Raw genomic sequence first — 14,652 nt, 5'->3', positions numbered from 1 at the left:
ATAATGGGCGAAGAGATCAATTCCACTACCGTCCGCTGTTCTATCCCAGACAGCAGGAGGGAAAGCCATCTATGCATCCTCCTTTCTGACCCAAGACCTTCACGCATGAAATATTTACATATCTACCGTGAAAACTACTCACCCAACATTGCTGGGTACCTAGTGCAAAAATTATGGATATCATCTATCCGGCAATACCAGTCTGTATGGAAGATATGGTTAGATTATACCCATACTGACAGCCCTGTTGAGATTTCTACAGGAACACTTTTAAATTTTCTTATAAACCTTTTAGAAGACAAACGTCTTGCCGTTGCAACAATCATGGCATATAAGGCATCATTAATGGAACCCTTGCTTTATGGATTCGGGATTGACTCCAGCACAGAAGTTGTCACTTCCCTTCTGCGGTCTTTTGGCCTACAAAGACCACTCCCGAAAGACTTCCAATTACTTGGTCCCTGAACAAGGTACTTCAACTTCTATCTACCCCTCAATTCAGCGGACCTAATACAACCGCAGCTCATTATACAAAAGGCGATCTTCGTGATTGCATTAGCATCAGAAGCCCGTATCAGTGAACTGGGCTCTCTTAGAAGGGGACGATACATCATGCGAACTGCTGATAATCAATTATTATTGTCCCCTGGCCCATCACTCCTGGCCATGAATGAGGATCCTTTAAGAAGGAAATCTATTCTTATAAGAAAACTCAATTTAGCAGACAAAACATTATGCCCAGTTCAAGCACTTAAGCTTTGCCTAGAGGTCACGGCAAACGTCCCAGAAGGTCCAATTTTCCTACACCCTAGCACGAATAAACCACTGTCTCTACATGGGCTGAGAATAAATTTAGTTCCCTCATTAAAAAGGCAAACCCACACTCCTCTCCTAGGTCACGATATTAGGAAAGTAAGCACGTCATTGGCCTTCTTCAGAAATGTCTCTTTCGAAGAAGTCTACGAATGTACAGGATGGTCATTAGAGACAGTATTCTTAAAACATTACTGCCATGAGCTCAAACAAATTCAAGTACACCGTGTATCAGTTCTGTAGTGACTTACCTAAAGGGTGGGTATGCTGACTATCGCTGGGGAAGGTGCAACAAGACTGCAACCATACCCAGCACACTTAGGTAAGTCACTACAGAACTTCACCCTAAAAACATAAGTTCTTGTTTAGTTTCTTGTTACCAATACCCAAAAGGTTTTTAGAATAAAGAATGGAGCTTGAAACTTGTGGCTTGACCTCACACCAGAAATGTCTTTGTTTTTTCTTTGGGTTATTGGGATTAAAATTTTAAGAGCCTAAGCCTTTCGTCACCTGTCAATTTCTTTGTAAAGCTCCTTGAGGATGAAACAAGCGACTACACCATCAAAAAACAGGTTTTGACGTAAGAAAAACCTATTTATTGGTAGTCGCTGTTGAGCCCTCAAAACCCTACCACTTCCCTGACAAAAAGGCATGGGATTTGGGCAAAGGATCATCCTGCACTGACCAACAGAGAGTAATGGCTCTTGGTCTTTTACCGGCCAAATCATAAGCAATAATCACTTCTCCTTCTTGCAGGTTTTGACATTGGAAAACTGGGTTCAGCTTTGCTGAAGATAAGGGAAAATGCCCACTCATCTTTGAGTCTATTATATTCTATCACGTGTCATAGTTTATCATTATGACACAATACCCGGCTACAAGACCAGGCTAAAAGATATTTCTTTGATATTAGTCTAGTCACCATGGAGGGGTAACTTCTTGAGGACTCGACAGCGACTACCAAAAAATAAGTTTTTCCTATGTCAAAACCTGTTTTTATGATAAAATTAATCATTTGGATACTTACCTACTGTAAAGTTAGCTAATGTCTTTTCTCAGTAAGGTGGGACCGGCATTCAAAATAAACAGCGCCTGGCTGACCTGCAAGGAATGTCTTTGTAATCACCTGTTTCCCTCCAGGTGGCACTGGAATGTTTATGTTCTTGTCAGAATTCTTCTGAAAAGAACTAAGATGTGGGGAGGCTGGGTGGGTTCCCACATCAACAATAGGTAAGTATCCAAGTAACTAATTTTATCATAAAAGTTTTCATTACTTGGAATGAATCTCACCAACTGTTAAAGTTTGCTGACTACCACACTGAATGAGGACGGTGGATTAGCGCAGCCAGGGAAACAACTGTTCACCCAAGCACAGAGCAAGCTTTTTAATGAGGGGGAAAAAGCTTCTAAACATTCCTACCTGTTGTGTGACCCTCCCTGGTAAATACTGTAATCAGACGTTGGAACCACAGCAGGGTGTGAGCCCTTGTAGCAAGATTTGTCAGAGGATCCTTTCACGGAAAAAGGATTCTATCTTGTAGAGTACTACCGACTCCTGTGCCTGAGTACAAAACTATAGACAGTCGAAAACCAAAGACAACATCTACCTTCACATATGAAGGTGTGTTCCTATACACCAATGTGTAGATTCGTACTCCTAAAACTCAATACTGGGATTTCCTAACTACTAACAATAAGAGAGGAAGCAAGGTTATTGTCATATTTTGTTCATGAGAAAGCGTCCCCACCACAACGATAGGACTAAGGGCTTTACTCTTCTCATATGAGATTTACAAGTTTTACAAGTAATGTGATGCAAAAGCAGTTACATTTCAATTGAGCTGCACTGACAACCTTCTCTAGTAAAAAGTTTTAGAGGCATGGATGCCATGAGGCTTTACTGTTAAAAATGGAAAAAACTCAGGAATCAAACTCTGCGTGCAATGACTTAATTAAGCATTCTTAGGAGTGTTTCAGTGTTTGGCCTCCTAACACCATAGTATAAATTCTTGACTCCTTCTCTTAAAGGCTGAAGTCTGTCCAGGTAACCTCTTAGAGTTCTAACTCCACATAACAAAGACACTTCTTCATTGACTACTAAAGCAGTCAAATTAGGCTGTCACAAATCTGGGAAAGGCTTTCTCTTCTACATCTTTTTTGCTCTTAGCAGTGAAAGAAGAGAGGTTTCCATCACAACAAAGCCCACATAGAAGAAAGGGCTTGAAGCTCACCGATATGCTTTGTCATAGCAATAGATAAAGAAAGTGTTTTCAGAGTTCTTAAGAGATGCCTTATCCAAGGGCTCAAACTGAGATAACATTAAATCCTTAAGGAATTCATCCAAATTTCATCATAAACCATAGTATGAGATTTAAAACTTCCAGCTTAAAAGATCGAAAACCTCCTTCAAATCTAAATTGTGAGCAACATTCCATTTAGCATGATGCAAAAATAAGACAACAAAAGGCCCAGCATGAACTCTAGGTCTATCACAGTTTGAGTCTGTGATAGGTCCAATCCTCAGATTGCGACTGATGGATGTAAACACTCTTAGCTTTCACATACCAGGAAAAGGCGTTGCGATTGCTTTCATCTGAGGAGTCAGAGTGCTGGGAAGATACTCCATCTGTGGACCCGGAAGGGGTCTCTGGCAAAACAGGCCAACCTGACTCAACTATCCATACCTGTTACAGTACAAATGGATGCCTTTGTGACAGGTTGGACAGGCCATTAGAGGGATTATCAGGTAGTGGGAAATGGTCACCTGTTCTGAGGAAGTGTCATATCAACTTCCTGGAACTGATGGCTATCTTTCTATATCTGAAAAACTGAAGCCTCCAAAATCTTTCTATATCTCAAAAATTGAAACCTCCAAAAGGGACCCATATTTTGTTGGTCCTAGACAATATGATTGCAATGTCTTATATAAAAAGGTTGGGCTCATGCTCAGCCCTTTAACCCTTAAACGCCGACTGGACGTATCACAAACCCTTAAACGCCGACTGGACGTATCACAAGTCAACTAAAATTGTCTGTCAGGTGACGAGTGGACGTACCGTACGTCGACTACAACAAATTTCAACCTTTGGTCAACTTTGACTCGACCGAAATGGTCGAAAAATGCAATTGTAAGCTAAAACTCTTACATTCTAGTAATATTCAATCATTTACCTTCATTTTGCAACAAATTGGAAGTCTCTAGCACAATATTTCGATTTATGGTGAATTTTTGAAACAAAATTTTTCCTTACGTCAGCACGGTAACTCGGCCAAAAATTTCAGAAATTCTTTCGTCATGTTGTCGTAATTTTTGCACCATTTTATATTAGCCATTACATAAAGTTTTATATATGAAAATGTGTGCAATTCCATGTAGAATACAACAAAAAATAACTCATGGTTGTAGCTTCTATCAGTTTTGAAATATTTTCATATAATCACGATAAATAGAAAAAATTTGACCTGTCAACTTTAACTCGACCGAAATGGTTGAAAACTGCAATTGTAAGCTAAAACACTTACATTCTAGTAATATTCAATCAATTACCTTCATTTTGCAACAAACAGGAAGTCTCTAGCACAATATTTCTATTTATGGTGAATTTTTGAAAAAAAACTTTTTTTTATGTCCTCGAGTTACGAATTCATGCATCATTTTGTGATAATATTTTCTCTGTGTTGCTTTGATCGTTTTACAATTTGTTGTATACCAAAATCATTGCAATTTAGTGTACAATACAAAGAAAAAAAAATAACTCATTAGCTTTAACCGTTTTGTCACAGCGTGATTTGTATACAATTATATATGAATTTTTTTTTGCGCTGTCATATATTTCAATATTTATATAAGATAATTAAATTTTTTTTCATTTCTGATGGTTGCATACTAAACTTCAGGCAATGTCAAAACAAGGAGCCAAAAATGAACTCTTAATCTTGAAAACTAAGCGTGCTGTGATTTTTTGAAAAAACTTTTTTTCTGTTTCGGCGTTAACTCCCGAACGCCGCCAGCATACAGCAGACACTTTCGTAAATAGAGGCTCGGCGTTTAAGGGTTAATTGCTTACCCCATTGCAAAATCGAATTATCGTAAGGTGACTTATTGTAAATCGAGCACTACCCGAGTATTTTAATAGTTTTATCACAAAAAGTGCATTTAGTCATGAAAATGAGACGAAAATACAGTAATTAGTGAATATTTCTCAGTGAAAAATACCGTGAATGGGCGAATTTTCAGCGAATAATGCGTATACCCGATGTACGACAGGGGTTCCGTTCCTGTGCAGTGTTGTGAACCGGAAATCCTCGTAAACCGAAAAATTGTTGAAAATCATCATAAATCCTAAGAAAATCTTACTTTTAATGCTTTGGGTGTATTGAAAATTACGTAAACTCATTTTTATTGAGTTTTTCATAAAAAAAAACCTCCAAATTTTGATTATTCTGCCCTTTTGTAGCCAATTTCTTCCGTTGGATCAGCATCGTAATCGTAATAAGCCTGGAACATGCATCATAAACCGAGAAATAATTTCTGATGAATATATTTGAAAAGTGTTGTAACCTTGGAATGTCGTAAGCCGGACCCATCAAAACTCGGGGACTGCCTATGTTCCATAGATTAATTCGCAAATAGGTGAGTCCACAAATTGTGAGACCGCGAATAAGGGGGGCTTACAGTAGTCTTGTTCCCTATCCTTTGTTGTTAAACCCTAATGGGTATCCTGAATAACAGAAGGCCAGTAAAGACTTATGTGACTTTACCATGGATAACTTTCTTGTCTGGGTTGTTGGGATTTCTCAATTAAGAGTTAGACCATTTCATCACCTGTAAATTTCTTTTGTATGTTCCTCTGAGGATGAACAGCAGCTGCTCTATCAAAAAATCATGTTGTGAAAAAGGAAAAACCAATTTTTTTGGTAGTTGCTGTGAGTCCTCAAACCCACCTGCTTTCCCTGATGAAAAGGCATGGGAATTTGTGGAAAGTGTTTTTCTTTCACAGGCCTATAAATAGGGACCTTGGCTTGCCTGAGCACTGTTACCAAATTAAAGTAATTATGCTAATAACCAAGACCAAGAATAATTAATTCAATTATCATCCCAATGATCAAATGAATGACACTAACTGCCAGTACAAAAGTACAAGGCAAAAAAAGCCTGTCAATCACAGTGAAAAGGCTACTAAAGGAAGTTGAAATGGTTCTGAACTCAACAGAAATAAATTTAACAATTAAAAAACTAAAAAACATATGTCATAACTTGTAAATAATCAGAGAAAAATATCTACTCCTAACTACAGGCAGTCCCCGGTTTACGACGGGTCCAACTTACGACGTTCCGAGGTTATGACGCTTTTCAAATATATTCATCAGAAATTATTTCCCAGTTTACGATGCATGTTCTGGGGTTACGACGCATTGTACGCCGATCCGACGGAAGAAATATGGCTCCAAAATAGTAGAATAATCAAAATTTGGAGTTTTTTTTTATGAAAAACTCAATAAAAATGCAGTTACATTGTTTTCAATACACCCAAAGCATTAAAAGTAAGGTTTTCTTAGGATTTTTGACGATTTTCTGGTTTACAACGATTTTCGGTTTACGACGTGGCGTAAAAATGGAACCCCCATCGTAAACCGTGGACTGCCTGAACATGCGAAACCATGAACAGAACAGCTGTTCAAAGGAGAAAATACTACATACATTTACATTTGAAGATGAAGTAGGGCACTTGACAATCTGTCCATCTTTGCAAGAAAATTACTTTTTAATGAAGACAAAAGGTAAATTAATCACTGACCAAAACCAGCAGGGTGACTGGTAAGAGGACAACTTTTAATACACAGAACAATGACAATTAAGATCAAAATCAGTGAAAATATCACAAAATCTGGAAAAAGACTGAATGTGTTTGGAACACATGAAACACAAAGTGGACATTCAGGGACCTATGTACCCAATGAGAAAACTGTAAAATGGGGCTCTTCTTCTTCAGTTGAATGTTTATAGATTACAGTGTCATACAAATAGACTATCATAAAATAACTGGTTTGTGTTTAAACCAAAAAGTACCACTGCTGAAGAAAAACCATGAACAATTTTATGGTCATCTGGCTATATAAACAGGTAAAACCTAATCTCTGAGATGTCCTTTTGGATAAATCAGAACTTTCTCACTATTTCTATGATAAAAATACCAGTTATCATGGTAATGCATAACTTTTTATTTTTTACCAATTGTCATGGTAATGTGTAATGTGTAACTTTTTATTTGTTTTAACACAAAAATAAAAAAAGGTAAACTTCGTATAAAAAATTTCAACATTACCATCCAAACTATTTTTTCATAAATTACACACATTCATGCATGATGACAATATACTAGTAAATATTAAGTCAACTTACCTCAGCCACTTTAGTCTCAGCATTTTTCACTTTCATAAACTTCCTAGACCTGGATATCCTAAATCTTGATTTATTCTTCTTCTGGCAAACCCACAACAACAAAACAGCAACATGCAAACGTGTCTCCTTATCACAAGGGAGCTCTTCTGAAGTAGTAATATAATCTGATAAGCTCTGCATTAAATTTTTGGTCCTTCGGGATTCTGTGCTGTCTACAATGTATCTAATTAAGAGATCAAATTCATGAGATATCAGTGTGTCTAAACTTTGAGCTGCATTTGGTGCCCCTTCGTCCTTCAAATAAAAATCTGATACATGCTCTGCTGGTTCTTGAAGCAAAGGAATTGTCTGAGATGAATGAACACAAAGTGGCATTGTTAGTCTTTTCAGGAATAGCCATTTAAGCAAGTGATCAATGTCAATCATGTTTAGCACATTAATAGATTTCTGATTCCTTAACAGGGATGTAGTTGTTACCAGGATTTCCAGTTTCTCCTGAGTACAATTATATTCATCATTCACAACAGTGCTCAACAGCAAAAACATAACCACATTTTTACTGTGATGACTGAGGTAAGTAAATGGAAGTCTCCTCAATAACTTCTTCAACAAGAACATGTCTTTCACACACCCTAATGATTCCTCAGATTTCTTTTTTTCAATTAATTTACTGAACACTGTTCCACAATCTCTATGCACATCAGTAATGGTTTCTTTAATTTCACTGGAAGTGGCAGACAAACCACATAAAGCACCTTTTGTATCAGAAAGTTTAGTAATCAGTTGTAAGGCATAATTTTCCTTGTGCAATAAATCCGAATCTGCTTCTGAAAACTTTCGTTTCCTTAAGTTCCAAGACGAAACAATGGAGCTGCATATGCATGACAGGATGTGGGGATGCAGCCTATAAGCTTCCAAAAAGTGTTCACTATTTACATATTCTTTCCAGTACTCCTTTTCTTCTTTAAATCCAGTTACGAGATACCTGAAAGTATAATTACACTTTCATCATGAGTGAGGTCTCAAAACAGACATACTTTCAAATCACTGGCAGAGCAGTCTGATTGAACTTGATCAATGTCTAAAGGATAAAACATGAACAAATATTTCTTGAATGGTAAGTTACATCATTTGATTAATTTCAATAATTTCTAAAATTTCTTATGCCTGTACTCTTATATATAGTTTGTATATCTGAAAATATAGATTTTTATCTATTTAAGAAGATAATTACCTTACCTACCATAACAATTACCATATAGCATATATACTATGAAGGTATCCCGAAGGCTTACAATATACTTACAGACAGAAGAGTGGCATTTACATATGTATATATACTATAAAACAGGTTTTGACATAGGAAAAACCTATTTTTGGTAGTCGCTGTTGAGTCCTCATTCCTCAAGGAGTTACCTTCCATGGTCTACCAAAGCTCCATGGGGCCATTACTCTGTTGGTCAGTGCAGGATGATCCCTTACCCAAATCCCATGCCTTTTTGTCAGGGAAGTGGGAGGGTTTTGAGGACTTGACAGCGACTATTAAAAATAGATTTTTGCTACGTTAAAACCTGTTTTTTGATAGCGTAGTCGCTTGTTTCGTCCTCAAGGAGCTTTACAAAGAAACTGACAGGTGACGAAAAAGGCTTAAGCTCTCATTTTTTAATCCCAGCACCCCAAAGGAAAAAACATTCTGGTCTGAGGTCAAGCCACAGGTTTCAAGTCCCATCCTTTATTCCAAATACTCTTCAGGTTTTGGTACCAAGGAACAAGAAACTACACAAACTTACGTTTTAGGATGCAGTTCTACAGTGGCTTACCTAAGCATGCTGGGTTTGGTTGCAGTACTGTTGCCCTTCTCCCAGCGATAGTTAGCACACTTACCATCAATAAGACCCCTGGTTTTCTGCCGCAACACCTAGGGGTTAAGACTAACCATGCCACCTACTGATACACAGAGTAGTTGAATTTGTCCCTCAAGAGCTGGGTGAACTACACGACTTGTTGAGCATCCACCATAGGATCCAAGGATTTATGGGCAACATCCCAAGGTAAAAGGAGATGAATGTCATTTGCATGATTACATTCCATCCTAGTACTCGACTGACAGGCTCTTCTTGATTGTGATGAACAGATTGATGACCCTGGCCTCAAAAGATCTGGCCCGAAACATACTGATGATGTTCACCAGAAAGTTGCAGGGTATGATCATTGATCATCTTACTAGTAAGATAAATGATAATTTGGATACCGTTTCTCTGGCAACCCAAAGTTAATAAATGAGTCGTTGGCATTGGGTTGAAAGTCTAGTCTTTACAGAGGCAACATAGACATCATAATGTCATTGGCGTCGCAGGACCATAGAAGGTGAACGATCCATCTCACTGATCACCTTTGAAACATGTAGAATGATGAAAGGTGTAAGCATCTAGATGTAAATGGATACCAAAGATGTCTTACTTGTCCAAAGGAGTGGGAAGACAGATCAGGACAGCGTCAACTTCAGAAAGTCGAGAGAAGGAAGACTATGATCAGGCTTCTTCAGAGGTTGAAAGAAATTCCTGAAGTCAAGGTGCCAAGATCAACTGTCCTTATCTCCTGGCTTCAGCGAATAATTGTTGTAATTACATCCAACTTGCTTGGGGTGTCTGGTTGACCACCGTACTGGATGCTCTTCTGTCTGCTTGTGTATTTGCACTGACGAGTGTCTATCTTGGATCTTGAGATTCTTCAAAGTCCAACAAGAGCTGTGTTAAAGTTCCAAGAAAGGACACATAGGAGCCTGCCACCCTGGTCAACGTTCTGAAGAATGAAAAATCTTTCGAGGAGGATAGTGTAACCATGGCACTACCTTGGCATTGTTGCTATCAAATGAGTGACTATTCGGACACTAAGGCTCCTGAAACTGTCTTAAGATCCACACAACATTCTCTCCTCGGGTTGTGGATCAACTGGAAATTGCAGCAGTAGCAGCTACAGCTTACATCTCCCACTCCTCACAGAAGAAGTGTAACTATATCAAGTCAAATGAAATGGAGCTGCTAGACACCATTCATCGACTGAGTAAGAACTAAAAACAAGTTGTCGGAACTTAGTTTGGAGGTGTTGTTGATCTCTCGATGAATCAGGCAAAACAACGGAAAGTTGTAAGACCAGGCTTGAATCATGGATGCGAAAGTTGTCTCGTAGGCACCAACAGCATATGAAATTTCTGGGTCTCTTATCAAATTAGGCAGTCCCTAGTTACCGGTGTCAAAATCCCCACTTAATGGCACTATTAACTGGATATCGGTGCCGAAAATCCAGTTAATGCCGTTGCTAGCCAAGTACCATAACACCAAAATGCCGTTAACCAACGCCGCCGGTAAACAGGGACTGCCTGTACTGACTAGTCTCAACGTCTCTGACCATGGATGAGAAAGACGTCTCCTAACCGTCAACAGAATCGGTGCTCCAGGGGATCACTTATCCAAGTACTGACTTGACTAAATCATTGCTAACTTCGCTGATCAGACGAGACGTGATATTTCCAATGCGGCACGGTTGATGGCTGTCATCCCTACGGTCCACAGAGACGGAGCTGAAAGTAACATCTCTGGAGTGTTGAGATTGATGGAGTAATTGAGCGTCTTCCTAGATCAAACAATTCTTCGAAACGTTGAGGTATTAAGACCAATTGCTGCTGACATTCCCTTAGTGACTGAACTTGTCTGTCATACATCCTTCATTCTGGAATGTGTCTGGTTGATCGCTGCGCTGATTGTGCTACTGCAAACCCATGCACCTGAACCGTCAATGGAATGCACACCATCAATAGAGATGATAAGACCCTAGCCCCCCCACTCTTGTTGACTAAGGAACTACCATGGTAACGTTCCTTAACAACACTACGGAACTATGGAGAGCCTATCCCCTGATCCTGAGGCTTGGAAAGGTCAAAGGTTCAGGTTATTGAGGTGCAGGTTAGGCTAGGTTAGGTTGGGTCAAGTACCCAACCTAACCTAACCCAACCCAACCTAGACCCTTGAAGAACAGGCAACTACCATCTAGATGATGCCATGAAACATGACTGAGGATACTGAACTGCAGGTTTGGCAAGGTTAAGCTAGAAATAGTTAGGCTAGGCTAAGTACCCAACCAAACCTAACCCAACCTAGTGCTTTATAGAGCTGGAGGATACCTCCTGGTTGATACCATTAGACATAAGTTCCAGAATATTGAAGTGTAGGACTGGAAGGGTTAGACTAGAACTAGTTGGGCTAGGCTAAGTTAGGTTAAGTACCCAACTCAACCTAACCTCTTCAAGTGTATGTGAATGTCCTTTGGTTGATGCTTTGAGGACCAAGGGAGTAGTAGTTGTCTTACCACTAGGCTATGTCTTCTCACCTCTCCAAGAGAGGATGGGAAGGAATGGGGAGACCTCGTCTAAGATCAGGACCTTCCCTTTCCATCTTCAAGAATTAGTCTTCATCCTTGTGCTACGGAGAGTAATGCAGAAAAGAACACTGAGGTTGTTGCAGCGAGGAGTAGGCCTGATCTGCAGACCTACGGAGATAGAAAATAATTCCATCTGTACCAGGAAAAAACCTGGCACGATCAGAATTGATCGACTACCGTTTCAGAAGCATAGGACAGTATGGTTGTACAGAACTTCATTGTAAAGAAGACCAGCCTGTAGTTGAAAACGAATTGGGAATCTGAAGAAATCCACGCTGACGAACTGTAACTACCTTGGCTCAGGGATTCGAAGGTTAATATAGTGTAGAAACAATGTGAACGACGAAACAGGTTTCTTCCTACCTGAAAAATGTTGAAGTCTCTGGCTGAACACAATAGAAAGGCCATCCTACAACGATGGCTGTATTGGTCTGATGGAATGAATTCATTCAATTGTGAAATAGACCCCGTCAATTTGCCTTATAAAGGACATAAAAGTTGGCAGAACGATCATGTTTGCTCATGTGGTAACGTCCACTGGCCGCTACCAGATGTCAAACTAAAAACACGTACACGATCGAAAGGCATTGCACAGACGTGCTGGTGATGCACTTGTACATGGGTTGTCGCCATCTCTCTGTCGTTCTGTTTTGCATTTCCCTAGGAGAAACTGTGACCACCGCTTGAATTTGGGCAGCCCCTAACGAGACTTGCAAGACCATGCTCAGCCATGGTTGTGACTCTCAAGGCCATGGACGATATTTCTACGGACATGATTTGGTGCCATTCCAGATGTTGACAAAAGATCTACCAATGCTCTTCGCTTGACAGAATTGAATGAGGTGGTGATCCTGTTCTCTTTCCAAACCTTCATGTAAGCGAGGTCGATGTTCCGTTCCCGATACGTCATCCTGAAACAACTTTCACATGTCCCTATGCGATGGCTGTGATGTCGATATACAGCCGTACGTCAGTGCTGTCACATCTGAGGCCGCACGAACCCGATCTCTCCAAGGAGAGTGAGAACGTGAGATATGATGAGATGCTGAGGAGTGAGGAAGGATGGCCGACTGGACTGAACTAACCGCACGTATGAGCATGTCTTCACAGACATTTGACAGGACACGGATGTGGGAACTGGAATAATGATCAGAGGGCCTCTTGGGAGAGCGTGAACAGGGAGGAGTTCTGGAACGATGGAGACTAATGTCAAGGATGTGTGAGTGATGAGGCAACAACAGCCTAGGCTGGAAACACGTCCGTGGGAGTGCAGACTCTCTCATGTCCATCATAGGATTGTGGGACCCAGAAGGAAATGGTTGAACTTCCACAGCCTTCAATACCCTGGACTTCTTAACAGGAGCCTTGTCATCACAGCCCAAGCGAGAGACTCCGTGGAAAGAGCAGGAGCAGAAGACGTCATCTCATAGCCATCAGTCGCCACAGAGAGAGAGAGAGAGAGCCATTGTATCGCAAACTGTCATAGCAACTGAGATGGAAGCGAGAGAAGAGAACATCAGGGTTGACCTGAGATGTTACAATGGAAGGTCCAAAGGGAAGTGTGTCGCCTCTGGAACCATCTTCTGCTTTGTCCTCGTAGTCGTCTTCTTTTTCCCCCGTGCAATCCTCAGCCATTAAATGTTAGAGGATTAAGGACTTCATCGCTGATTCTTCGTTTTCTGATAGCGGCTGTCATCCCAACTACAGACATTGCCCTTCTGCAGGAGGATGAAGACACCCTTCTGTCCGTGGCCACAGACAGCTCTCCTGCAGATGGACGCAGTCTTCCTTCTGTCCATGGCCATCGCTCCTCTGCTGACGGACGGGGGAAGATGACACTGCTGTAGAATTTCTGATTGCCGATCCCTGCTTGGAGTGAAATATTGATGGTGAGAAGCAGTTGGATGTGACACCCTCTCATTAGCGAGACGGCCGCGAGCTGGCGCGGGAGAACCATGGCTGTGGTCAGAGGAAGAAGAAGAAGAGAAGGAAGACGATGGAGGAGAAGACTGAGACAGAGACCTGCTACGCTGCTTCTTCACAACAAGGGTTAACATCTCTCACAAACGAGTGACTATGTCAACCACTGCTTTCATAAGGGCATCAGAAGACAGAGCGGAATTCACACCCACAAACAACACAACACGCAACACTCACCCTGATCTTCGGTTGCTGGAGATGGATAAGGTCCACGGTCGCCAATCACGGCACACAACCACGAAACAAAAAACTTAAACCGACCCTCCACCAACAACGAACCAACAAAAAAAAAAGAAGAGACACATGAACCATTAATGTGGTCCCAAAAAAACAGACGAACTCCCTGTTCACTTTCAAGGTTGGACCTCAACTGCCCAAGACTTCCCCAAAAACCGAAAAACTCCCGACAGACCGACAGACAGACAGACAGCGCCGTAAAACGAACTCCAACAACCGAACCACTCACAACGACAATTACACTCGCTCTCTCTCTCTCTCTCTCTCTCTCTCTCTCTCTCTCTCTCTCTCTCTCTCTCTCTCTCTCTCTCTCTCTCTCTCTCTGCTAAATAAAAACAAATTTCTTCATCCCTCTATATTTCTCCCCCTTTTAGCATTTCCCAACCAACACCTTTCACACCTCTTTCAAATCGCCTTCACGCAACACCCACGGATGCTCACTAGCAGGTCCTCTAGATCGCGTTCATGGGCACGCAATCATTCTCTCAGACTCGCTCTCTTCCAGCAACATTCAGATTCACATCTTCTCCTCCATTCTCTCTCAGATTCACGCTATCTTCTTCACTATTACCACTCTCAATTTCATCCACAATCTCATCTATACCCTCTAACTCGTTCCCAAATACCTCCCCAATTCTTCAACTAACCCATCCCATTCGCTCATTGACCTTTCCAATTCTTGCAACGATTCATTCATGCTTTCAATCACTCGTATATTACTGCTACGCTCTCTTACTCTCACACTTTCGCTCACCTCCAACCGTTCACTGACCCCTACACGT

At 40.7% G+C, this 14,652-nt stretch overlaps 1 protein-coding gene across 1 annotated transcript in view; it reads right to left on the bottom strand.

Annotated features, from left to right (window-relative positions):
• LOC136853966 (uncharacterized) overlaps positions 1 to 14,652 on the bottom strand; it is a 222,665-nt gene that overhangs the window by 45,510 nt on the left and 162,503 nt on the right. The window contains exon 10 of the mRNA XM_067129883.1: positions 7,217 to 8,201. Within this exon, the coding sequence (XP_066985984.1) occupies positions 7,217 to 8,201 (985 nt within the window). The remainder of the gene's footprint in view (positions 1 to 7,216; positions 8,202 to 14,652) is intronic.

The sequence above is a fragment of the Macrobrachium rosenbergii genome, chromosome 28, assembly GCF_040412425.1.
Source record: "Macrobrachium rosenbergii isolate ZJJX-2024 chromosome 28, ASM4041242v1, whole genome shotgun sequence".
Taxonomy (NCBI): domain Eukaryota; kingdom Metazoa; phylum Arthropoda; class Malacostraca; order Decapoda; family Palaemonidae; genus Macrobrachium; species Macrobrachium rosenbergii.
The sequence above is the reverse complement of the archived record's forward strand: the minus strand, read 5'-3'. Positions and strand labels throughout refer to the sequence as shown.